Source organism: Mytilus edulis, chromosome 3 (genome assembly GCF_963676685.1).
Source record: "Mytilus edulis chromosome 3, xbMytEdul2.2, whole genome shotgun sequence".
Classification (NCBI taxonomy): domain Eukaryota; kingdom Metazoa; phylum Mollusca; class Bivalvia; order Mytilida; family Mytilidae; genus Mytilus; species Mytilus edulis.
In genome coordinates this window covers 79,348,774-79,375,083 of record NC_092346.1, presented here as the reverse complement: position 1 = coordinate 79,375,083, position 26,310 = coordinate 79,348,774, and the positions used below count along the sequence as shown (strand labels likewise).

At 31.3% G+C, this 26,310-nt stretch overlaps 1 protein-coding gene across 13 annotated transcripts in view; it reads right to left on the bottom strand.

The window, feature by feature from the left end:
* Positions 1–26,310, bottom strand: part of LOC139514480 (leucine-rich repeat and calponin homology domain-containing protein 1-like) — a 55,048-nt gene that overhangs the window by 18,051 nt on the left and 10,687 nt on the right. For 8 of the 13 annotated variants that reach the window (XM_071303787.1, XM_071303792.1, XM_071303789.1 and 5 more), the window contains exons 2-10: positions 23,096–23,240; positions 11,917–12,046; positions 10,447–10,552; positions 9,108–9,244; positions 8,472–8,602; positions 7,273–7,399; positions 4,973–5,776; positions 3,483–3,685; positions 1,006–1,155 (exon numbers count right to left, since the gene is read on the bottom strand). In XM_071303787.1, the coding sequence (XP_071159888.1) occupies positions 1,006–1,155; positions 3,483–3,685; positions 4,973–5,776; positions 7,273–7,399; positions 8,472–8,602; positions 9,108–9,244; positions 10,447–10,552; positions 11,917–12,046; positions 23,096–23,240 (1,933 nt within the window). The remainder of the gene's footprint in view (positions 1–1,005; positions 1,156–3,482; positions 3,686–4,972; positions 5,777–7,272; positions 7,400–8,471; positions 8,603–9,107; positions 9,245–10,446; positions 10,553–11,916; positions 12,047–23,095; positions 23,241–26,310) is intronic. The other 5 variants (XM_071303799.1, XM_071303798.1, XM_071303797.1 and 2 more) reach the window with 2 other exon arrangements.

Below are 26,310 nucleotides of genomic sequence, written 5' to 3'. Positions count from 1 at the left end.
CTTTTAAGACTTCATGTCAATTCTAAACACACAATTCCTGTAAACTTTTCATCAATTAGACCTAACAGCATGTGGAGTATGAATTAACCTGCATTAACTGTCAGTCTTCTCGAGGCAAGGACCATATCAATCATGTCACAGCAAATGTATTTTTTTCCAAACAAGAAATATGAAACTTTGAAATGGTCATTTTCTAAACAAAATTAATTCAGGACAACCCAAAGTCTTACAATTAATCTGTGTGATTTCACACCAGAATTTAAGGTAGTTCAATTTTTGCTAATAATCCTTTGAAGAGAAAATAAAAGGAGTGAAAATATATAGGTTGTTTTCTATCTTTTGTGCAAACACATGATTTTTTTCAATGCAAATTCACACTTTTGTGTTTACCTAAGCCATGCATTAAAGCTGTCCATGATGTATAGCGAGTTATACCTAGATACAAAAGCAATTTATTTAAGCCAACATTTTTTTCTTCATTTAATTTCATGCAAGCATTGCTGAAACTTGCACTAGGATGATGTAAATTAGTAATAATGAATTCATACTTCAATCTCATGTTTCTATGAATTTAGGAAAAAGAAAACATGACATGCAATGTGTTACTGACATGACTGACAGACAAAAGTCATATAATAAATACACATTCTTGCAAAATTATCAAATCATTATACTTTTCCATGAAGTTATGACATTACATTTATATAACAGGAATACAACAATGAAATTTGTGTTTAAGGTGTTTCATGTAATTTTTCATATGTTATACAGACAAACTGTTTCAGTTAATCAGTGGATTAGTATTCAAAAGCTTTACAAAGGCACAAGAGGCAGGCCATTGCAGATAGAAAAGAATGCATTCTTTCAAATTTCTGCAAAATGAAATTACTATCACAAATATGTCTATTTAAATTTTAGTTCCCTTACATTCATAAATTTAAAATGTTGTGTTTGTCTTAACATGGTATAAAATGAAAACAAAATGAAGTGGAGATTTGAACATACTTATTTTCCACTTTGTATTGTTGGGCCTCTTGTTTTTGTTTATGTTCTTCTTCTTTTCTCTTTTGGTCTTCCAATGATCTAATTTCTTCTCTTTTCCTGTGTTCCTCTTTTCGGTGAGCTTCTTCCTGCTGTCTTCTTTCTTCTTGTAATCTGAGAAAGATAAAATTGTATTTAAAGTGGTATACATTATAGAAATATTCAAATCAAATTATGTTATACTTATTTTTCAATGGGTGCTGCTTGCAGTGAAATCTATTGTAAATAGGGCTATTTACCAAGTATGAATTATGTTCAATTATTCAAATATAATTGAAAATAATAATGCTTCATGTAGCCAATGTCCATTGACAATAATATATAAACTCATCTGCACAAACAGAATAAAAAGATGTGGTATGAGTGCCATAGAGACAACTCTCCCTCCAAGTTACAATGTGAACCATAATGTGTCCCAAGTACACGGATGCCCCACTCGCACTATCATTTTCTGTGTTCAGTGGACCGTGAAATTGAGGTAATCAAAGTGATGGATATCACTCATGGAAAGATTAGAAGAGTAGTTTGAATAATTTCATATTAAGGTATGGTGGGGGAAAATGAACATTTATAAAGCACTATTGCTGAAAATTGCATTTACAGCAGGTCTTTAGAAGGAAACTTGCTTTTCCAGGATGAGGATAAAATGAGCTCAATTAAATACTATGGGTCTCTTAATTTGCACTATTTTATTTAAACTGCAGTTTATATCTTATCGAAATTATGTTGCCGGTTCTGAACATGTTTCAAAAAACAAAAAATGCAAAAATTCTTCTAGTAAATGTTACCAACTATCCTTGTAAGACATAAATCTGGACCAACAGCTTAAAACTTTAAAGTGTCAACAAAAAACAAAATGAAAAATGATGTTTTGGGGCATTTTGTAAGTTGAAACAGAGGTTATATGGCATTGAAGATTAAAAGTTTTAGAGTGCCTATTTATCAATTTTTAAAGTATTTTTCAACACAGGGCATTGAAAAACTTATCTTATTGAAATGTGGATTCTTTCTTGATTGCAAAAATATATATTCACTTCTAAAATAGACTTATTGATTGATGGAAAATAAACTTATAAACAATGGTTTGTTATAATTAAAAGTTTTAAAATTTTTAAACTGTTTCAAGCCAATTCCTGATAAAAAAAAATTGTACTAATTTAATTGTTGATTAATTACAGGTGATTATTGGAAATTTATCAAGTAAATTATAGGCCTTACTTAAATACCTTTCATTTACTCATATTTATATTCATATTTCATTTTTTTTTTAAGATCTTGTTAATCCATTAATCATTTATCTTTCAGATATAATTTACAGAATCACTTTATGTAATGTAGATCAAAAGTAATTGGCAATAAATAAATCTATCATCCTTATAAATACCAAACATCTAATATACACATTTGTGTATTCAATTATGAGGTCAAATACTTGTGTATTAAGAATTATATGTATATTGAGTGTTCTATATAATTATGTAAGACTGAGGTTGATAGGTAATGTGGTCAATTTGATTGGCAGTTTAGGAGGTGGGGCATTGTAATTTAAGGTCCACCTTGTCTCTGATTGTTTACTGATGATGACAGTTGTCAATCATACTAGTTGAATCAATACCCAGTTACCTAATCAAAATGTTTTTTAAAAAGCCTGCACATCAACACACCTTAATGACATACATTTTTGAATGAACTGTCCCAATAATATACCCAGTTTCTTTCAGTTTATATGTGTAGTATGTGCACATACATGAGAACCATAGGGAACTATATTTCAGTGTGAATACATTTAGTAACAGTAGCTAACCTGTCCTGTTGTTAGGGAGGCCGGTGCCTAAGTAAAGATTTAGAACAAGTTCTAATCTTTCCAAAAACTCTAGTTTGGCATTAAAATTAGAAAGAACATAATATCATAGGAAACATGTGTACTAAGTTTCAAGTTGATTGGACATCAACTTCATCAAAAACTACCTTGACCAAAAACTTTAACCTGAAGCAGGAGGAACCAACGAACGGACGGAAGGACGAACAGACCCACAGACCAGAAAACATAATGCCCCTCTACTATCGTAGGTGGGGCATAAAAATTAAATGATTATAGGTCAAAGTACTGCTTTCAACACAGAGCCTTGGTTCACACCGATCAGCAAGTTTTTTTGGGCCCCAAAATGACTAATGTAAAACCATTCAAACAAAATTCATTCGACTCTGATGAGAATTGTACAAACAAGAGATGATTTTCAATATCATCTACATTTCCAGGCCAAATAAATTCTCTGAAAATATTTGAAGAACACTTATTATTCAAAATTCATCTGCAATAAGGATGATGTTAACCTTTTTATTTACAGGTTTAATTTTTACATCTCTTTTTAAAAGACATAAAAAATAGAATTTTCACATCAAAAATGTTTTAACAATTTGTTGTCTTTTTCTCTACAAACCTTGATTCCTCCCTCTGTCTCTCTTCTTCCATTTGTCTTTCTAATAACATTCTTTGTTCTTCCTGTACTCTGTGGGCCGCACGTCTTCTTTTTTCTTTGTCTTCTTCCTCTTCTTGTCTTCTACATTCTTCTTCATGTTGCATTCTTATTTGTTCTGCTTGTTGTTTCTTCCTGTTATAGTCAGCCTGTTGTCTTTGCAGTTCCTAGTGAGAAATTAAATATAGGTATAGGGTCTGTTGGGAGTCTATCTATAGTCTGAAACTTACAGGTTGGATATAGTAGAACTTTTCAGTTGGGTAACTTAAAACAATTTCTCAGATAATTGGGTAAAGCTTTCAATGGTAAAAAATCATTAATTCTTTTCAATTAGGTTTATCTTTTTACATACATTCAAAGTGTAATAGAATTTACAAGTCAACTTTCATAGAAAAACTCTACCAAATAGTCAATATGTGAACAAGATGTTCATCTCATTCTCTTAATATGTAAGTGAAACACCCATATTTCATATTTCAATTACAGAAAGAAAATCCATTCAATGTTGTAATACTGCTTTTTTAAACTTGACATATAATATTACTGTTTATATTGAATACAAATTTTGCAATTTTCAGATTTTGCATTTATTATTTTTTTGTTTTATCCTTGCATGGTTTTAAAAAGCTCTGCTGTGACCAGTTTAAACACACAATGAACCTTAAACAAGTGCTTACAAACAAGTCATTGTGTTTATTTAGAATATCAGAAACAAACAAAGGAGCAGTAATATCATACTTCCATATATGACACATTTAGTGACTTCAAAACTTATATCTAATGTGTTGTAACTATACTCACCACCTTATCTTTGACCAAGAGAAATATATAGTCAACAAATTCAATATTAGCAAACAACTTAAAAGTAGGAAAATGTAAAGAAAAAGAACTCAAAAGAATAATAGTGATGCAAAATTTGATATTAAAGATACCAGCCATGCAAACAAACTCATACTTGCAAACAATAATTATGTGTATTTCTTTAAGCAGTTCTCTTGTAAACCAGCTCTTGTTTGTTTCAATGTCGGACATGAACTATAAAAATATATGAAAATACCCCAAAAATATGAACTGACAATTTTGTTACTAGATCTAGTGACCATATCGATATATGGAGAGATCATCGATAAATAATTCTTCAACCAATTTATCCATTTATCTAATTCTTTATTTTTTGGCTACTTGACATTTCCAATATCAAATTTTAAGTCAACATTTAAGAAATAAATACAAACCAACAAAGCAGATTTTACCACTATTCATAGTTTTAGTATTTACAAAATTCCTTATTTTATGATTTTAAACATTCCAGTAAATTTGATAATTACATCAAGTGTTAATCATAATATCAGTAGTGAAACATAAAGCAAACTTGAGTATTTATTCAAATGTGTTTCCTCGATATACTATTCAATGCAAATCAGCATGAATTTATACAAAAAAGGCACACTGACCCTTGATATTTCATTCTCCATGTCTTTAGGAGTCCCTGGTGTTATTGGTGCATTCGGTGAATTGGATCCAGTTGAGTAACCTCCATAGGTTGGAGAATACACTTGTCCAGATTGATAATATCCTGGCGTTGGAGTTTTTGGTGTCCTTGGAGAAGTAGGACTGGCTTCTGGACTATACTGTTGATTAGTGACAACAGGAGACGGTTTCACCCTATAGTTAACATTCTGTCCCAAATTTAATTGTGATGTGTACTGAAAGGTGTTTGGTGAGTTGGTATATCTACTTTGTGTAGGAGACAGTGGTGTATATTTTGATTCTGAGCGCTGGCCATTGTTAGTCGTATACTGTCCATACTGCTGTTGGTTATTGGGTGATTGGGAAGAGTATTGAGGTTGCTGTCTAGTCGAAGTTGGACTTGTAACTTCATTATTCTGTGAATAAATAGCACTAGACTGTGAATAAACTGGAGAGTTATTATAGGTATTCTGGCTATAATTTTGATTTTCATTTGATGAATTTGAATTGGATCGGTACATAACTGATCCATTCATGTTATTGCTTTGATAATCTGTATTGTTATAATGACCAGTACTGTCTGTATAATTATTGCTGTATTGCCCATAGGTATTTTGAGGAACACTTGTTTTCACTTGTTCTGGGTTTGACAATGGGCTATTTTCTGATTTTCTAGGATACACCTGTGGAGGCGACTGCATGTGACCATTAATTGGAACTCTGTGATCCTTAAGCATTTCAGCTGAACGTAAGGCAAGCATATTGGCTCTTTCCAAATCACTGTTAGCCTGTTAGAGGAACAAGTAGAAATAAAGAAGCATGCATACACAGAATGAAAAGCTACATCAAATACAACACTGAAAAGGTATTCATTCATGGCAAAGTTTAACTCTCTACTTGAAGTTGAATACGCTTATGAAATTTCTATTCATCTTTCAGGAAATTATATTATGCAAGAATAAGTTTCAGAAAAGAAAATACATATGCTAGGTTGAAAAGCACTTTAAGTGAGGAGTATTTTCTATTGGAACTCTATCCTTACCATACATTGAGTCCTAAACCAAAATTAAGATTGCCTACAGCTCCCCACTTTTAGTTTTTTTGAATATTCATACTTCAGTCTTTAATTTACTTATTACCTTCAAAATTTTTAATTTACAAACTTTTCATAAATGAATACTTTTCCAGTCACAACAATGAAAAGCTAACTGCACAGCATTTATAACAAATTTATATGTATATTTGTTTACAATATTGAAGACACCATTTACAGGTAGTTTTTAAAAAAAAATATTTGCATCAACATTATCCACCACATAGCATTGTATTACTATCCAAGTATAGATATTGATATGTTATTAAGCTTTTTAACACCCAGAATTTTTATTCTTTTTAGTTATATCTTGCTTGAGATTACTGAACCTTTGGTATATTTACAATGGTAATATATATACAGAGGTGCTTAACAACTACCAACTAAATGTCATTTCTCAAATTTAAGATGCTATCATGATGTAAAGCCTGGCACCCTAAGTCTAAAGTCTTAAATCTTTACTAGACATTATTTCTTAAAATCATTAGCTTTGAGGTTGATATATTGAAAACCTTTCAAAAAATATTTTCAGGAACTTTGGTTTGTAAATAACTGTGTATTACTTTTCAAACAGTAATACACTATACCTTACCAAGAGAAGATACCATTAATGAAAGCTTTCAACTAATTTCATTTTAAATGATTTCTTACAAGTATACTTCAAAACATGGGTTGTTTTTCCATTAATTTTTTTTAGAATGGTGTATTACAGATGTGCATACTCAAGGCAAAGTGAGTCTTACCATGCTTTTCTAATGGAAATTATTTTTGAATTTGATGTTAAATAAGTGAATTTGTCTATTTATTTTATGCGGCTTTATATATAAAGATATCTATTTTTATTATACTTTTGAAGTAACATTCAACAAAGAACAATAACACAATAACATGCTTGAAAAGAACTAATAGTCATGCAAACTGAGAGATCATTTTGAATTTGTATTTACTACTATCTCATATTCTTTTTAAGATGAAAGTAGTTGATAATTGTAGTTTTGCTGCACCATTGCTTGTGATGACAAGAAGCTGCCTATGTGACCATGCACATCATTTTCACTGATTTTTATACAGGATGTGAAGCATCTCTTTTTTAATTTGTTAGAGAGTAGAAGTAGCAGTTTTGTAAATTACAATTATTTTGGCAGCTGAATGTATATATAATATTTTCTTTTGTTTCCATTTTGTACATACATCTGAGGCTGACCATCCACATTTCTCTATACTATCTGTTGTACTGTAGCCAGAATCACTACTCAGAACTGTATGACGTTTCCATTTCTCAGGAGATTCCAAGATGTTTCGGAATTCATCTGATGTTCTGTAATATTAAAACAAACATTTATAGTATAAAAATACAAACAGCTGTAGTTAGTAACTTGTAACATGGTTTTATATATACATATATAGTTACAACTCAATATTCAAATTCTAATGTAAATGATTGATATAAAGATTGGAAGGTGGAAATAGTTGGCATAACGTCACAATAATGTCCCTCTCTATAATAAGCAGTATCATCAGATGGTTGTAGCTTTGTGTGTTTTTCTTTTTGTTAAATTTAGAAATTTGGAATTCTGTTTTCAATTCATTAATAATTTATCTAGTAAAAAGATGGGCTTGACATTTTACAAAGACACCTCTGTCTATCATTAAAGACCATTTGTATACCTTGAGATAATTTTTTAAGTTTGCAGTGTTGGTTTGATTTATCAATAACATTGATGTTTTCCCCACATCTCCTTTTATTTATATATACGAATGCAATTACACCCAGTGACATTGAACCAACATAAAATTTGATTTCCTAGAATATTGATTGATCAGAGCTTTATAAATCCAGTGAAAACAAACATTTCCAGTAAATAAATCAATGCAAAACCATATCTACTTAAATGATTGATTTAAACACCTAGGTATGAGCTATATTGGTAATAAAGGTCATTAGTTTACCCAGCATGGTCAAATCATTCAATTAATAAAGTACATGTTGTGGTTTTCTTTGCCCAGTGTAATTTAATGATACAAAAAATTATATTTGAAAAAAATCATGGTCATTTTTTTAAAACATCTGTATAAAGGTTCAAAGAAAGTTAACTTCTTGATAATAGTGAGACTATAAAAAGGATTTTATAAAAATTGACATTCATGTTGAATGCTGTACCGTGATCTATTATTGTTAATTTCTGTGTCATTAGGTCTCATGTGGAGAGTTGTCTCATTGGCAATCATATCACGTCTTATTATTTTTATATGAATTTAAAAATCAACATTTTATATTTTTCTGCCATTTTAATTTTGTATTATCTATATAACTTCAAGGCAATATATATTAAGTAAAAGAAATGTCTAAGTGAAATGTGTAGATTTCTTAATCTTCCTGAGAAACTTACTGTGATACTGGAAGAGACTTTCTGACGAGACGTTTCATTTCTGCTTCATTTAGAACACCTCTTCTACGGTCTTCTTTTATTGCTTCTATTTGTAAGTATTTCATAATGTGTTTCTTTCCTTTTGTACATAACTGTAATTTAAAATTTGATATATTTTGATATTATATGAGATCACAATCCACAAGTTCTGTGAAACCAAGATCTAACTGTACATTTTTACTCATTGTCAGGTAGAGCATTGTAAAGAACTAGACTTTCATATTCTTGCCTTTTATCATAATTCCTTTTTCTGAATATGTTATAGATATATTTTTTTTATTTTTTTTACAACAGTGTGACATCTATGATTTTCCAAACTAAAATGTAGAATAGCACCCCTTTCCCCAATACATTGTATATCATTCAAAAGAAGAGGGAAAACTTTATTAGGAATTTGGAAAATTACTCATTTCCTGGGAGGACACATTTTTAGAAAGTTGAATGGATGTTTTATACAGTAATTTTGTAAGTTGAATTATAATCTATAACACACATCATTTTATTATGTACCCGATTTAGATAAACGGAAGGTAATAATTGATGCATAAAATAAAACTATTGCGAACATTTTTTGTTCACTAAGTTTGATATACTTACATGTGCTGGTGGCATAGTTAATGGGTTACTATCCAACAGAATTTCCTCTAATGTTTCAATTTTCCTAAATGCTGTTGGTATTACTGATATTCTATTATTTGAAAAATCTAATTTTCGTAAACTTAATTTGCTGAGTTCTGCAACAATATCAAAATATATATTCATTATATGACTCTAAAACATGATATCAGGAATTCAAAATAACATTAAATATCTGTATAAGTATTTTTTAAAGGTTGTTTATCAATATGTTTTTTATTCATGAAATTACCTACATTGTATTGTGTAGTACAAATTGAGATATCAGAATAGGTAAATTTAGTTTTCGACTTCATATGTATTTTTGTGTAGATTTAGGTATAATGTATCTTTTGTCCTGATCCTTGTACAAGATTTCTTTTGTCCTGATCCTTGTATTAGATATTTCTTGTCCTTGATCTATGTGCTATATACCTTTTGTGCCGTCAGTTCTATATATTAGATATCTTTTGTCCTAATCAATGTATTAGATATCTCTTGTTCTGATCTATATATATTAGATATCTTTTGTCCTTATCTATGTATTAGATATCTCTTGTTCTGATCTATGTGTGTTAGATATCGCTTGTTCTGATCTATGTGTGTTAGATATCGCTTGTTCTGATCTATGTGTGTTAGATATCGCTTGTTCTGATCTATGTGTGTTAGATATCGCTTGTTCTGATCTATGTGTGTTAGATATCGCTTGTTCTGATCTATGTGTGTTAGATATCGCTTGTTCTGATCTATGTGTGTTAGATATCGCTTGTTCTGATCTATGTGTGTTAGATATCGCTTGTTCTGATCTATGTGTGTTAGATATCGCTTGTTCTGATCTATGTGTGTTAGATATCGCTTGTTCTGATCTATGTGTGTTAGATATCTCTTGTTCTGATCTATGTGTGTTAGATATCGCTTGTTCTGATCTATGTGTATTAGATATCGCTTGTTCTGATCTATGTGTGTTAGATATCGCTTGTTCTGATCTATGTGTGTTAGATATCTTTTATTCTGAACCATGTATTAGATATCTCTTGTTCTGATCTATATATTAGATATCTTTTGTCCTGATCCATGTACTAGATATCTCTTGCTTTGATCTATGAGTTAGATATCTTTATTCTCCAATGACAAAATTATGTTGTTACTTTTTCATAAAATTTTTGATACTGTATGTGGTTTTATGTTATTCCATGTGCATCTATTATTTGTTTGTTTATTCCATTATTCCTGTTTTCTTAACCTTTAAACATGTTATCAAAAGTGATGTTAATACATATCATTTAACATGAAATGTGAACATTTATAATCTATATCTTACCTATGGGTAATTCTATTAACATATTTCTCCGAACATTTAATGACTTTAATGATTTGAGATCACCAATCTGAGGGGGGAGTTGGGATATTTCATTGCAACTAACATCCTGTTAAAAGAAAACATTTTGATTATAAATAACTTAGCATCTGAACGATGAGCATAAAACTTAAAATACGTCAACAAAGTGAAAATGTAGCCGATAGTGAAACTTAAAAGTGATCAATTAATCATGATAATCAAAACTTATAAATGATACTAATCTGCTAAAGTGGGGAAATTGTTTGGCTGTTCTGGATGTATAAATGTGCAGCAATGTCTGACCAGAAAGTGGACAAATCCAATGGCTGGTGTACACAGTACCAGGCACTTTCGCTTTAATAACCCTGCAGCAACTCTTCAAAGGGTCAATAGTGGACTTTTGCAAGGCTAAAATTGACCCTGATTAATAACATATCCTTATTTTTCATACTTTTACATTGTTTCCATCATTGCTGCTTTCAGATAATCATACCAATAGCTTGCCTTCAGTAACATTATTGGTAAGATTGATAATATCATGTATACCCGGGGTCCACAGAACTTCCAATTTATCATGTATACCGCAGTACTTACGTCATTGTAGTGTTTCATGCATATTTTAATATCTACATTGATGTTAAGAAAAAAATCCAGTCTTTTGTCAATATTAATAATACTTCATTCAAATACAAAATGTACCTGTAGCTTACTTGTACAAACAGGAATGTCAAAGAAACATGAAATTTTAATAAAATTTGTTGTTCCATTACCTTTGATTCTAATAAACACTTGTCATTGGGATTAGGACCATTAAGTGGCTAAAGTGATACAGTATTTAATCTAGCACTGGACAACCTTGTGAAACGGAAAATCAATTTCTTTATTTTAGAAACTGATTACCTTTTTATAGCAGTATAGCATGTAATGAAAATCAGTTCAAATATGCTAGGGGAAAATTAATACTTTCCATCACTTCAAACCTGAGTTTTTTTTATCTTAAAAGAAAAAAGAAATTAGTAATAATAACATTGACCTTTGACCTATGGACCCCAAAATCAATAATTCCTAAGTCTGGACATATTCCGCAAACAATTCCTTAATAGAAGGTGCGCAATTTTTCTGTGAAGATTCTGGTATCTGGGTTGAAAACTGTATGACTAGTTAAATACAATATTACTTGGTAGCGACTTGTCCAGGCCTACCCAACATCCTTATACATGTACTATAATAATGATAATAATCTAATTTACTTCTATCATCAAAATCAGTCTCTGTTAATCATTTACTCTTACAACTATCTGATTTTTTTGTTAGATTCTATTGGCTTAAGACATAGGACAAGTAAAGAATTGAAGAATAATAAAAGTCCTGATTTTTTCCCCCCAACATACCTGTTTTAGGTACAACTTCAATTACATTTCTTTAAATTTAAATTACAATATGAGTACTTACAATTTCCATTAATTTGTCTAAAACACCCATTTCTTCAGGTAATGATATCAATTTATTATGACTAGCTATCAACACTTCTAAAGACACAAGCTCACAAATAAATGGAGGTATAACTACTAACTGGTTTCGACTGAAAAAGAAAAAAATATTGCAAATGAGTGAAACCAAAAATAAAAGACTGTCAAAATAATGTCTGTTACACCTTTTTTTAGATGATACATGTATTAGGTACTTGATTAGGAGTAAGTACAAGTACTGAAAAGGAGGAATGTAGAAACAAGACCTTGCACGTCTGTCTTCACAACACCATTAATTTTAGACTATAAAGTTATTCATAATCATACAAAGAACAACAATCGTGTGTCTCAAACTGGTTGACTTATACATTAGATGTCTCAATCCACAAAATGCGAGGACTAATCAACATATAATGATATCAACAAAAATTCTGTTCAAAATAAAATACTAGGTTTAGTATTTATGTTATTGAGTTTGAATTGATTACAATTGATAACAGTAGTGAGGACAATCTTTCACCATGCTTAGAGTTGACTTCTTCATGGTAAAGATACTAAAGATTTAAAGTATTAAGATCATTTGTTCAGATAGTCAGGGAATAGATCCATAACATCCTGGTAATGATGTAGTGCTGTAGTTCCAGTACTCCACAGAGGTAGTCACCCATAATTGGAATAAGCTGCAATTGCTTTATCATTCAGAACCTAAACAGTTCAAAAGTGACCACATATCTTGCAGTCAAAAACAATCTATTAGAAAACTTGTCTTTGTCACATACCATTGAAATCACAAGTTAATTTTGAAAGAAGTAGAAGACCAGCTAAGTACATAGCTGATGCACAAAATTTGATTATTGTTAACAATGTTTTATTCCATATATGACAGTAACAAATCCTCCAAGGCAGAATCTTGATTCTAAATCTTAATGTAGCACGAGACTGAGGTTAAGAAATCAATGGAAACTTCATCTGTCAATTTCATTCTGATATCTCAAAGATAATGGTTTATAAGAAAATAACAAAATCATATACAAATAGAACAGATTAACTTTGCTTTAGCTAATTTTTGCACCAGCATCTTAAATTACCAATAAATTTCTTCCAGACAAAAATGACTCAAATGAGATAGGAACAAGAATGTGTCCATAGTACACGGATGCCCCACTCGCACTATCATTTTCTATGTTCAGTGGAACTTGAAATTAGGGTCAAAATTATAATTTGGAATTATAATTATAAAGATCATATCATAGGGAACATGTGTACTAAGTTTCAAGTTGATGTAACTTTAACTTCATCAAAAACTACCTTGACCAAAAACTTTAACCTGAACTTCGCATTATCATTTTCTATGTTCAGTGGACCATGAAATTGGGGTCAAAACTATAATTTGGCATTAAAATTAGAAAGATCATATCATGGGGAACATGTGTACTAAGTTTCAAGTTGATTGGACTTCAACTTCTCCAAAAACTTTAACCTGAAGCGAACGGAAGGACGCACAGACGGACGAATGGAGGCACAGACCAGAAAACATAATGCCCATCTACTATCGTAGGTGGGGCATAAAAATGTTGAGCAAGATCCAGTTTTTGGCTGATTAATTAACAATTTCTTAACTTTCAACAGTTTCATTAATCCATTGAAAAATTTCATAGATACTATTTTTATTTTAACCAGGTGCTCTGCAGGGCGCAGCTTTAAACAACCCCAGATGTTGAACCCTGAACAATTGGGGCAAGTATGGACACAACATTCAAGCTTGATACAGCTCTGAATTTGGATTGTGATAAATTTTTTGACATAATATGAGTTTCTGACACAAAATAAATGTCAAGATCTTACAAATCTATTGCGCAGTATTGTGCAATTAAAGATTTCTTATTTAAACTTTTCAAAAATTAGGAATTTGAGAAATTTGAAGAAAAAAATTGAAAACTACTACCACCCCCCTTTTTTCGCAATTAGTCCAAAAACTGACATTCCTTTATACATAATTAACAAGTAGTGTAAGGGAGGTATATCTGAACATACCCAACATCGTATGTTAAATGTTTTTGATTTACCTCCCTTAGACTGTGTTAAATTGTCTTAATTGTCCATTGACCATAAAAACCTAGTTTTCCCCCCTTTTTTGTCCCTAACTCTTTTTTGTCCCTAACTCCAAAACATTTTGAGCCATAACCCCCCGTAGTCAATACTAACCATCCCTTCATGGTCTGGAAACTGGAGAGATTCATACACTTAAACACAAGTTATTGTTTGAAAACTGCAAAAATGCTCACTTTGGGCCCCCTTTTTGGCCCCTTATTACTTAACTATTGGGACCATAACCCCCAGAATCAATCCCAACCTTCCTTTAGTGGTAATGAACCTTCTGGTAAAAATTTATAGAGATCAATTCACTAAAACTAAAGTTATTGTCCAGAAACTAAATGTGTCTTTGGACGACGACGACATGATAGCATTATACGACGCAAATTATTTTTGTAGTCGTATAAAAAACTAGATGTGTCAGAAGGACACATATCTGTTTGCACCTTTTAGGAGTGGTAATTTTAAAATGAAGGTCTGTACAACTGTTTTTTAATAAAAATTTAAAAATCTGTAATTTCAGCAAAAATCCATGTATGTCAACCAAACATAACCTCTTTCTGTAACTGATCATAGTAGACTGACATACGAAAAATCTGCTCAATATGTAAAGATGTTCTGAAAAACCTGTATAACAGTTAGTTGCAGAATGGCAGAATGACAGAATGACGAAATTAGCTAATGATGGAATAAAGGAATGACAGACAAAGATAAAACTGAGAGTCGTGGTGTAGTGGTTAGTGCATCAGACTACTAACACAAAGGTTCCTGGTTCGATTCCTGTTCGGGATGAAAATTTCAGGGACTTGACACCATTTGCGAGTATGGTCTTGAGGAAACGAGGCAACAAGGCAGCACTCGCACCCGCGAATTAATATAAGTTGCAAAAACTTGTTTCCCAATCCACTATAAATAAATATATTTAAACTTAAGATAAAACTATTATGGCTAAAATTTTGTTGCCAGGCTATAAAAAATATCCAGAATGACCATTTCCTCTAAGACAGTAGATTGATATTTAAATTTACTTTGAAGAGCAATACCATTTCTTATAATGTCTGTCTGATAAATATTGATAAAATACACTATATCAGGAACAATATTTATATGTGACATGTAATCGTATATAAACATTAGGTTTAATTAACACCTTTCGACTGACATGAAAACATCCTTCACACTTAGAATGTAACACAGAAAAACAATCATCTATAAATTATCAACCTTTCCATTAGCACTTTATCAACCATCACCTTCACTGATTAACCTTGTGTATCAACAACACCTTTAGGTCAAAATAGATACCATGTATTATGTAAAACACTGAATAAGAATTGTACATTGTATATAACCATCAGGTACATGTAATACTTAAGAAATAATTCATGGGGGCTTGAATATATCGTGATTTTACCACGGGTTGGCCCTTTATGACAAATATTTTACCCCTGAGCGATAGCGAGGGGTAAAATATCGGCATAAAGGGACAACCTGTGGTAAAATCTAGATATATTCAAGCCCCCATGAATTATTTCGATTCTGATAGGACACATACGGCAATTCTTTTGGATCGAAGCGCTCTAGGTGTAGGCAAATATTTGCCGTTCCCATAAATAAACGCACTAATAAACTAGCGTAAAAGAACGGAGCAAACTGCATTAGTGACATGTTTAAACTATTTAAAATAATGTATTTAGACAGTTTTGGATGAATTTGAATGATAATTTTTTTATATGTCTTATATGATGTACAATAAAGGGCTTTTGCCACATTTTAGCATCATTTGTGTATGTTTCCTTGTGATGATTTTCGGATTCACAAGCGTGTATTTTCCCGTAAAATGCTTACATTCTAACGTCATTATTCTATGACGTCGGGTATCTCATTAAAAAAAAAGCATATGACGTGGGAGTACAATCGGAACAGCACTGGCAATATATTCATATTTTACCACGGGTGTGTACTCAAAGCGTTTGAAGGAAGTCATGTTAGAATTGTCTTTATATATCATTATATTTAATTATTCTAGGATGAATTTAACCATGTGTACAACATGTACAATTAATCCTTGTCTTTATATATCATTATACTTAATTATTACATTTCATTGTATACATTGTTTATGGACAATCTGAAGCACACCATTCAGGGCAGGATTTTCTTGCTGGGTTTAGGAACTCAGCAACCTGTATTAATTTTGTTCACATACTTGTCATTTAACCTTGGGTGGATAGTTACTTCTTTAGCAATCATACCACAACTCCTTATTCTTATATTAATGACAAACAGATAACCAGTCATGTTACACTATCCCTCAGATCAGAGATCAACAATGACTGCAATCATAATCTCTTTAGACATGTAGTTCTCTTGACCTTTTGAATCTGACTATAAAATTGGATGTATAGTTGAAGCATTCAATATGGCAAAGTTGTGGACAAATTGTGATACAAGACTGGATGTTTATATTTCTTTCCAGAGTGTAATATAAAACAGTTGGCAGCATAAATTAAGACTTACACATTCATTGCATGAAAGAATAAATAAAGACTGGATACAAAGTTTATGTTTTGTTATACTAATAAATTATAAATGTTAGCTTGACCTTTAAATGATTTATAATACCCCCATCCCTATCCCCAGTATATACTTTGTCCAACCAAGCTGGATGTAAGATCGTACCTCTTTCAAAATTGTTAAAAAAGATCATCAAGAATTCAAACTATTTCCATATTTATAAACTGTACATATGTCAACAAATATTTTTTAGGATTGATTATGTTGTTTACTTAGAGAATTCAATGGAATCATGAACAAGTATTATGGCTATTTTAGTTGCTGAATAAATTTTCTAACTGCAGGATGTTCTAGATCTGAGACAGAGATCAGTTTGTCTACTTTATTCAATCAAGTCCAAAGATCCTTTCCTGTTTTATGTTGTCCCTATTTCTCATCCCATAAAACCTATATATGCATGCATAAAACATTTTCTCAATGTCAACTTAATTTGTTGCTACTTTTTAATAATTTCCATATTAAATTCAGCCCTTCACTTGTGACGTGTTATTTATATCTTATTTTCTAGACTGAAATGTCTTGATAAAATGTAATGATCCCACCAAATATCTGTATAGTAAATAAAACACCTGTGTTTAACCAACAAAGGATGTCCTGTTTTACTTCCTATGATTGTTTTAAAAACATACTTGGCATATTTCATGTAGGTAATCACTCTTTGATCAAATATTTGTGTAGAGAAGGTAGGGAACTATCCTTGTTGAAATAGTTACACTTTTTATTTTATTACCCCCTAGTGGAAAAAGTAATGGTTTTCTAATCTGTTGAAATTATATTTTTCACACAAGTGTTTAGTAAAGATATTCAAATTTGGAAATTAAAAATGTATATACGTATTTAAAAACTCTCAAAATATCATTCAAATTTAATAGAGGGAATGTTATCATTTAATGGTAACTGTCACCATGTACATGACCATTAAATGTACTAGATTGATACACTGATCCATCTTTTTCAGAAGTTAAAACTCTACAGGAAGACATATCATTCTGTCTAGTAGACTCATGTTTGAGGCTGGACTCTTATCAATCTGATTTAAAGAAAACATTTTTTTCATTTTCCTATATAAATCCATACTTTTCAAACAAACCCCCTAAAACTCCACTAACTTGCTTCAGTGTTATGTTAACAGTCTCAATCTACCCTAATTACTCACTATTATAAAATGTTTATTTTGCAGAAAAGGTATCATTCCTTTATCTGATATGAATTACAATTTAATATATAACTGTTTGCCAGTGGACGAACAGCCAAATTACAGAAAGAGAAGTAGAGTTTCTTGCATGAGATATTCCACCTTAAACTTTTCCAAATCTTTCATTACTATAGCAAAGTTGACCTCCTCAGAAGATGTCTTTATGAAATTTAAAATTAATCAAAGCCTCCAAAATCAAAATTCACACCAATACTGTTTTAATAAGACCTGGTTCCATATATCTAATAATATAAAAATCCATATTTTGTAAAATTATTAATTTTAGTATGTATGACCTTGACTTATTTATGCACTGTATTAAACCATATATCCAAGTCTGACTCTTATTATTGTCTGAAAATATTTCACAGAAAATGAGTCAGAAGCAATATACTCCCCAACTTCATTCTACTTGTTTGGTATAATAATTAGCTACATGAGAGTTTTTACTAAATATATGGAAAAAAAAACACTTTATCAACTGCAACTTCCCAAATGTAATACTCTTTTGCTGAAATGCTATTAACTTAATTCATAACATTGCAATATTAGTTTCTGTTATATGCCAAATACATTTGACTAATTAAGTTGGATTCATCTGTTATTTTTAGCTGACTCATCATTTTCAATTGTCTGGTTATGGGAACTTGATGACTGTTCATGATCACTTGTTCTTTTTATCTTAACTACAGAATGTACATATGAAGTAAAAATGCTAATGAGACATTCAAACCTCATCTTCTTCTTTATCTAATAAAGCATTGTACAAGTCAAAATATATTTCAATAAATTTTAAGACTTAACTTCAAGGAGTAGATATATTTAACTATGTAATGATATTGTTTTGAGTTAATCTATAAGATTTTAAGTCTAGATAAACAAGCAATGGTTATATAGATAACCATAGCTTTCAGCAAAAAATGACATAACAATGTATGATCTGACTTCATGTGGTTTACCCTTTGTATTCCCCCTATAATTAAACAGATTCTGAACAAAAGTTCAACCCATCATTTCTGTTCTGTAGATGTAGTTTTTACTATTGATTTATACAAAAATTAGCTGTCTGACTCATATCACCATTCAGATCATTTCTTGAGATGCACATATTGAATTATCTTGATTTCTGATAGTTTACACTCTTAGTTGTCTAAAAAATATTTGAGAGACAATGGTCTCTTGCAATGTCTTGAGATTGTATGAATACACAAGTGCTGAAGGATGTTTCTGAGGGAAATGGGATAACTATCATTGCATACTATTATAATTAGGCTGACACCAACAGGGCTAGGAATCCTATCCTATAGGAATTAGAGGACCTTATTTTTACACAAAATTGACTAAATATTTGTTTCCCCTATTCTAAGGACCTAAAGGTGCAGGCACCCTTCTAACTCCATTACTGATCAGAATGACTGCTGAAATAATGATAGAACAATTATCAGTATAACAAATTAAGATCAGTTTACTGGTAGACCTCAATTGGTACCAAACAAATCACGGGCAGATCCAGACATTTTTAAAAGGGGGTTCCCAACCCAGGATAAAGGAGTGGTTCCAACTATATGTCACCATTGAAATGCATTGATTGTCCAAAAAAAAAAGGAGGGAGGGGGGGGGGGGGGGGTCCTACCCCTCTCCACTTTTGCAAATGTAGCATGATGAATAATTGATTGATTGATTGATTGTTGGTTGCTTAACATCCAGTGGCAAATATTTCATGCATATTCAGGAAGAGAACAAGTTCACAATAAATACAATAGGTAGGTCTTTTCACAATAGAGGCCATCTGGGATGATGGTCGGGGAAATTTGGAATGCCACTGGAAAATAAGGGTACATTGGATAGGGACAGAAATTTTGCCTTGCAACAGGCCACCTACGGACCCCTGAAAGAGTTGTTGCCAGGGTTCTTAATGTGCAAAGAGCGTGACACTCTCTCTACACGAGACATCGGATTTAACGTCCCCATTCTGACTGGACGTGTCTGCGAACTTGATACATCCCGCACAGCCAAACGGACGCTCCACTTCAGCAAGCGTTTTACTGCCGGTCGGGAGAAGACCAAGTGAGTTGAAGTGACCATATCTCTTTTCCCCAGTCACCCTTGGGGCTGATGAATAATTAAGAGGCTACTTGTTTGGTACAGGTACAGTTTTATTTCTTATTGTGAGCACTCAAATCCTCCTGATTTGTTAGCACAAAGCACCATATAAATAAAGAAAAGGTCCAGATATAACAATAAACACAATTAAAATGATATCAACAATGCAATAGAACAGACCACCCATTTACAAGGATAGTGTTGATCATGGACTAGAAGATACTTATGTAATGATAACACTTCTTTATAAATGTAGATTATGCAGAAGTGTAAAGATAATACATTGTAACTGTCAAGGTAAACAAAATGAAGACCCTTAACTGAATTTATAATATATACCAAACCATCTTCAACATAATATTTAAAAAAATATCTATACTGAGTACAAAAAAGTTAAGTTAAAAATATCATTGATTTAATCAAGACCACACTTCTGAACATATTTTAAAATACAATGATTATTGTTGTAAATGCAACTAACACACAATATAAATATAAGATATATTTTGCTAATCAAATCACCTGGTTTCATTGGCAATTTATAACACAGGGAGGAACCTTAGTGCCATTGTTGAGTGTATAATTGTAAGTTTTTAAATCAAAATATGTGTTGCTGAACTTTGTTTACTCAGTATATACTGATATGTTGAATTATTGTTCTCCAAGAATGTTGATACTTTCATCAAGAATTGTATATTTTGTATATTTTAAAGTCATATGAAACTTCAAATTAAAAAAAAATATGCATATGTTTTTTAAAACTAAATGGATAGTTTTCTTTATACAACTTATGTACATATACTTTTTTCTGAGGAAAATTCTTTAATTTGTCCACATTTAGAAGAAGTTTACTTATTTTTAATTGCTTGCTGCCAGGAAGCAATTCTCCGACATATTTTCCGTATGCATAAACACATGCTAAATACATTTGTACCCATGCTTTTTGTTGATTATTTTTTATAAGGTGACAATCGGTAAACTTCGGCTTCAAAACACGGCATTTAATGAGTAGCCATATTTGTTAAATCATAACAGACAGATAGAAAAAAAATTGACGCTTATACGATATATTTGCGTAAAAAATGATAAAATCGTGCACAGAGGACCAAGTTTATGATATATACATGCATTGGTTCAAGAATTGGATGAACATTATTTTTCACCAGTCACTCGTTTCTTATGACTTTAAGTCATATTTCCTTATAGATTTTACAGGAGTGGTGTTCCCATTCATTTCTGAACCAGTAAATAAATATTCAAAAATAAACAAGTAGATTTAACCAATAAGTGGTAAAGTTCCCTTCCTTTTATGTAACTTAGCATAAATATATCAAGTGCAGTCAGAAACTGCCAACCCTGTTGTCTACTTATTTGACGTAATGTCTCTTATTTTTTTCCTTGATAGCTTATTAAGAATACTTCAACTTCTCTAAACGACACTTCCTCTCTTATTTTGTTACATTTAATTGGGTATAATTGAAATTACATGTACATTGTACGGTACAGTATTAGCAACCACCCCCAACATTTACACATAGAAGTAACACAGTTCAACAAGGAATAAGTATGTCAACTGTTATATGCAGTTAGCACAGTCCATATTTTGGTATGATACATGTAACACCCGAAAATAATTCTTATTAAAAATCAAAATAGCAGGTGCCGATGTTCATGCTTATAGAGGAATCTGAGCAGAATATATTCGATTCTGTTTTATACTATAAAGCAACATTGTAAATATTTTGGTTTGCCCAAACCCTACCAAAAGGTAGGGACAGAGGGTAGGCACTTTTTTTTTTCAGTAATGAGAAATGTAGTGCCTATCTGATTAAAAAATAACTTTTACACACAAGGACAATAAAAGATTTTGAGTAGGCAGCATTTTTGGGGTAGGTAGAGTGTGGGCAAATAAACAAGTTCTTTTTTATGGTCTGAAGGAGTAACTTATTGCAGATATACATATAAATGAATCTTATTAGAAATGCAACTTCTTTCCATTCATCATTAGTCTAGCAATTACGATTTCTGGAGAAAATTGAAAAGTTTTGGTTTCAAACTGGGGTAATATTCCAGTGTGCAGGATTGGCATGTCTACCTTGGTTAGGTGGCAATGACAAAATTCTTTATTAAAACTATAAATGTAGTTTTCACTAGAAATATCTTAAATGTTTAGAATTGTAGAGCCTCAGTTAAATATTTATGAACTGTTTAAATTCTCAGACAAAACAGTCTGCAATATCTGCCATAAATAGAACACATTAACCATCACAGTAATAATATCATCACAATAATTTGATGTTCTTGTCATCAAAAGTCCACTAATTATAAAACAATGGATAATCTATAGAATCAACACTGAATATAATAACTTTCTATGTACTGTGGATGTAATTATCTTAATTAAAATTCTTTCTAAATTGCAGATGTGCTGATACAGTACATAAACTGCATTCATGACTCTGTGTATTGATAGAGATATTACTTTATTATTTTATTTATCATCAATATCCTGACTGAAGCAGAAAAAAATACAATAACACTACAACAGTATTAAAGAATCACTAACAGGTCCTTATTCCAAATGATTTCTATTCCTATGTTGATGACTGTTTATGACCATATCAACATAGATGCATTACTGGATATAATTCAATGAATCAAATGAGACGTAGAAAATGGTTAATGGTAGGCTTGAATATCTATGTTTGCATATGCAATATTGACTACTGGTCAACATGTCTGGCAGACTAACCTGTTATTTGCCAGTCAAAGAAAACCAAGAACAAGACATTTTTCAACTAAGAAAAAAAAATTCAAGACATCCTCTCAAAGAAAAGAAATCAACATAGCAGTAGACTAGTAGTGCACTAGAATATGAACTGTTCCTCTTTTGTCTTTTAATTTTGCAAGCATCATTTTCATTTAAAAAGTGTAAGCCACAATGATACATGTACATCGCATTTTAATAGTTCAAAAATTCTAAGTATGTCTATGTGTATCTTTTTTTCAATGTACAGAGTTAGGAACAGAATTTACCATACAACTGCCCTACATCTCAGGTCAAAATGGAGCTAATCAATTGATATTTTATTTCCAAAACAAGTTTCCCCAGGCCAATTATAATTGGTCCTAGTAATGAGAAAAACATACATATGATAATGTATATTCTCAATTTCTTAACAATTATTCTTACCTTAAATTAATGAATGTTAGATTTTGTAATCGCCCTATGGATTCTGGTATAGCTTTGATAACATTATGGTAACAATTTAATTCCTCTAACATGGCATGATCACAGACTTCTTTCGGCACCTCTGAAAATCTATTCTTTGACAAATCTACAAACAAAGAAAAATAATGTGAAAATTTGTTATGGCTATTAAAGTGTTTTTTTCGCAGCAATATTAGGTAAACATGAAAGCATATCCAAAACAGATCAAGGATAATTCTAGAGTGGACAGCATGACCTGCTAACACCACCAGTATATAAATGGAGCAAACTCAGTTAGCCTCTGTTGAACGACTTGGTGCCTCAAAAAAACACTGAGTCTAGTTTATGAAGTTATCACTGTAAATTCACTTTAAAAACAAGACCAAAACCTGACCTGGACCTGTGTTGCTAGATACTGAACATTCAAATACATGTATTAAATCATTCACTTCAAAAGGAGCCAAGAAAAGTTGATAAAATTTGCCTTGTATAATGAGTGTTGTAAAATTTTAAACTATCAACAAAACAGGAAGTGGCTACTCCGCAGATATCAAAATAGCTGATCACACACTACGACTCAACATTATCAAGCTGTGGACCAAGAATTAAATGATATCTACATCAATTACTAGACCTGCTTCCCCCTTTAGCAACACAGGTAAAATGTGTAACATTCAAATTTAGCCTCTAGAGCTGTGTCAAAGACATAATGTCATGAATGGGTGACATACATGTATATACATCTTTAGGGATTTTAAATGATGCAGCCATCAGTGATCAAATGCTTTAAATAAATATCAATGAAATACAAAAATTTAGTATGGATGGCAGTTAGAGGATGAAAATTGATAAGAATGGTAATTTAGAAGCAATATTAAGCCTTAAACATCTGATATAAATATACATATATATAAACATAAAGATTTACATCTGTCTACTGATATTTTACATTAATTGTCATCAAAAGGCTTTAATTTCCACACTTATCCTTCAAGCATAGCAAGATTACATCATGACTTTTCTGTCTGTTTTATTGTAATCATTTCTCTGGAATGTTAATTTGTTTGATGCTTCAATAAATCGATAAAATATGTTGATAATTATAAAGGTTTCGTATAAGATTTTGTTAATTATTCAATAAAATTCCAAATGTTTACACGAACAGTTCATACTATAGAAATCGATAAATACCTAATGTGTTTTTATAATATTATTTTTAATTAATCACAAAACTGTATAAAGGAAAAATGGTGTTGATAATGTTTTTGCACTGAAATCATTCTTGTCTTCACCTGAAGGACACATAATTACTTGTCTTGTGGTATTGGTTTAGGCTAAACAGGATAGTAAACATGTATATCTACTTTGTAAATTTTGAAGTTTTTTCCATCAAGAATTTCACAATTTTTTTCATTTTCTATAATTTACCTTTACTTATAAATATTACTGTCTCTTTAAAGCTGAATTGTTTATTTATGTCTAACTGCATCAGTTTTTCGGTTAAGTTGTGCTGATTTCTTTTTTTCAACCCTGATCTAGTTTCATTATATATACATACTATCTACATGTATGTGATATATATTGGTCATGACATTGCATTGTGTTCTATGTCCTTATTCATTTACTCCACAGTTCATGTAATTGGATATTCTACATTTATCATGCTTTACCTTAAAATAAGGTCAAACTGACACCCTAAAATTGGAGTTGAGTGGACATAGGCGGATCCAAGGGGGGGGGGGGGGGGGGGGGGGGGGGGGGGGGGGGGGCCTGGGGGGCCCGGGCCCCCCCTTTCATGGGAAAAATTTGGTTGATCATATAGGGAATCACTGAAGCATGACTGGAGAGAGCCCCCCCTTAGGTCAGTCAGCCGGCCCCCCCTTAGGAAAAGTTCTGGATCCGCCACTGGTGGATATACAATTTGCATTGTTATTCAAGCAAACTTTCTTACACTAAAAGACATTTGTAGATATGTTCTTTAATTTGTAACCTATGTTGGCATAACAATTTAAACTATCAATTTAATTGACTTATTCCCCTATAAACATTCATACCAAGACTTCATTAAATATAATTTGATATCCTGCATTTATGATCATTTATCATGGTTCACCCAAGAATAAGTTCACATTTCTGAACGACTCCTACTGAAATTATTGAAATCTATTCTTTTGCATTAACCATAAAATATGGATGAAAAATACAGGTACACATCAGGGTGACGCCCATATGAGTATATCTAATACTATAAACATACCTTCCTTTTATGTCTAAAGTAAGCTTTGTTCTTAACTTAATAAATAAATGTATGTGTCTGGCAGTTTTATCTTTTTAAATGCAGAAGAGAAATGTTGGCAATGTATAATACTACAAAGTACATACACTACAGTATATATGTTGGTAGGAGATTTTTTTATCACATTAAAAATTTAGAAATATTTATTTTTAATGAATGTGCTTAGATTATTGAAATCTGCCTTGTCAACAGATGTAATGTCCCTTTGCTCTCTTGACAGTATCTATTATTTTTTATTACAAAATTTGTATACATACATTATTATTGATTCAAATTGGCATAGATCCTAAAGATGTAATAAAGTTTTTCCAAACATTCAAATCTATGTGCCAAGTATTTAAGGTGGTGCAACTTTACACTAATATCAATGAATTTTAGGATATTAAGATACTTTACTAGTATGATTTGCAGCAAAATAATTCAGGTTTAATTTCTGAATGTACTTTGACAATGTTATAATCATATGACAGAATTCATTTTTTATGCTTTTTCTTCATTTATACTTATCATTGGAAATTATGCATTGTTTCTCAAAAATTAAAGAAATAACTACTCATTATAAAGGTTATCCACAGTATTTACAAATGTAGGTCATAAAAGTAACAATACAGATTTTTAAAATACAACTGAAAACACTATGATGTACTTCTGTTCATGTCAACAGTTCAGTAGTTCCATCAATAGCTGATTGTGGTCTTTTAGAATCATTTCCCAGAGTTCTATATTTGACTAAGGCACCATCAATTTTTCCTGGGGGTTCCTGTTCTCCCCCCCCCCTTAATTTCAAGGTAAGATGAATCCTGTCAGACAGACATGAACAGTTTATAATCATATCATACACCACATATACATGTAAGTAGCTTAATCTTATATAGTAGCTAAACCAGGTGCTCCACAGGGC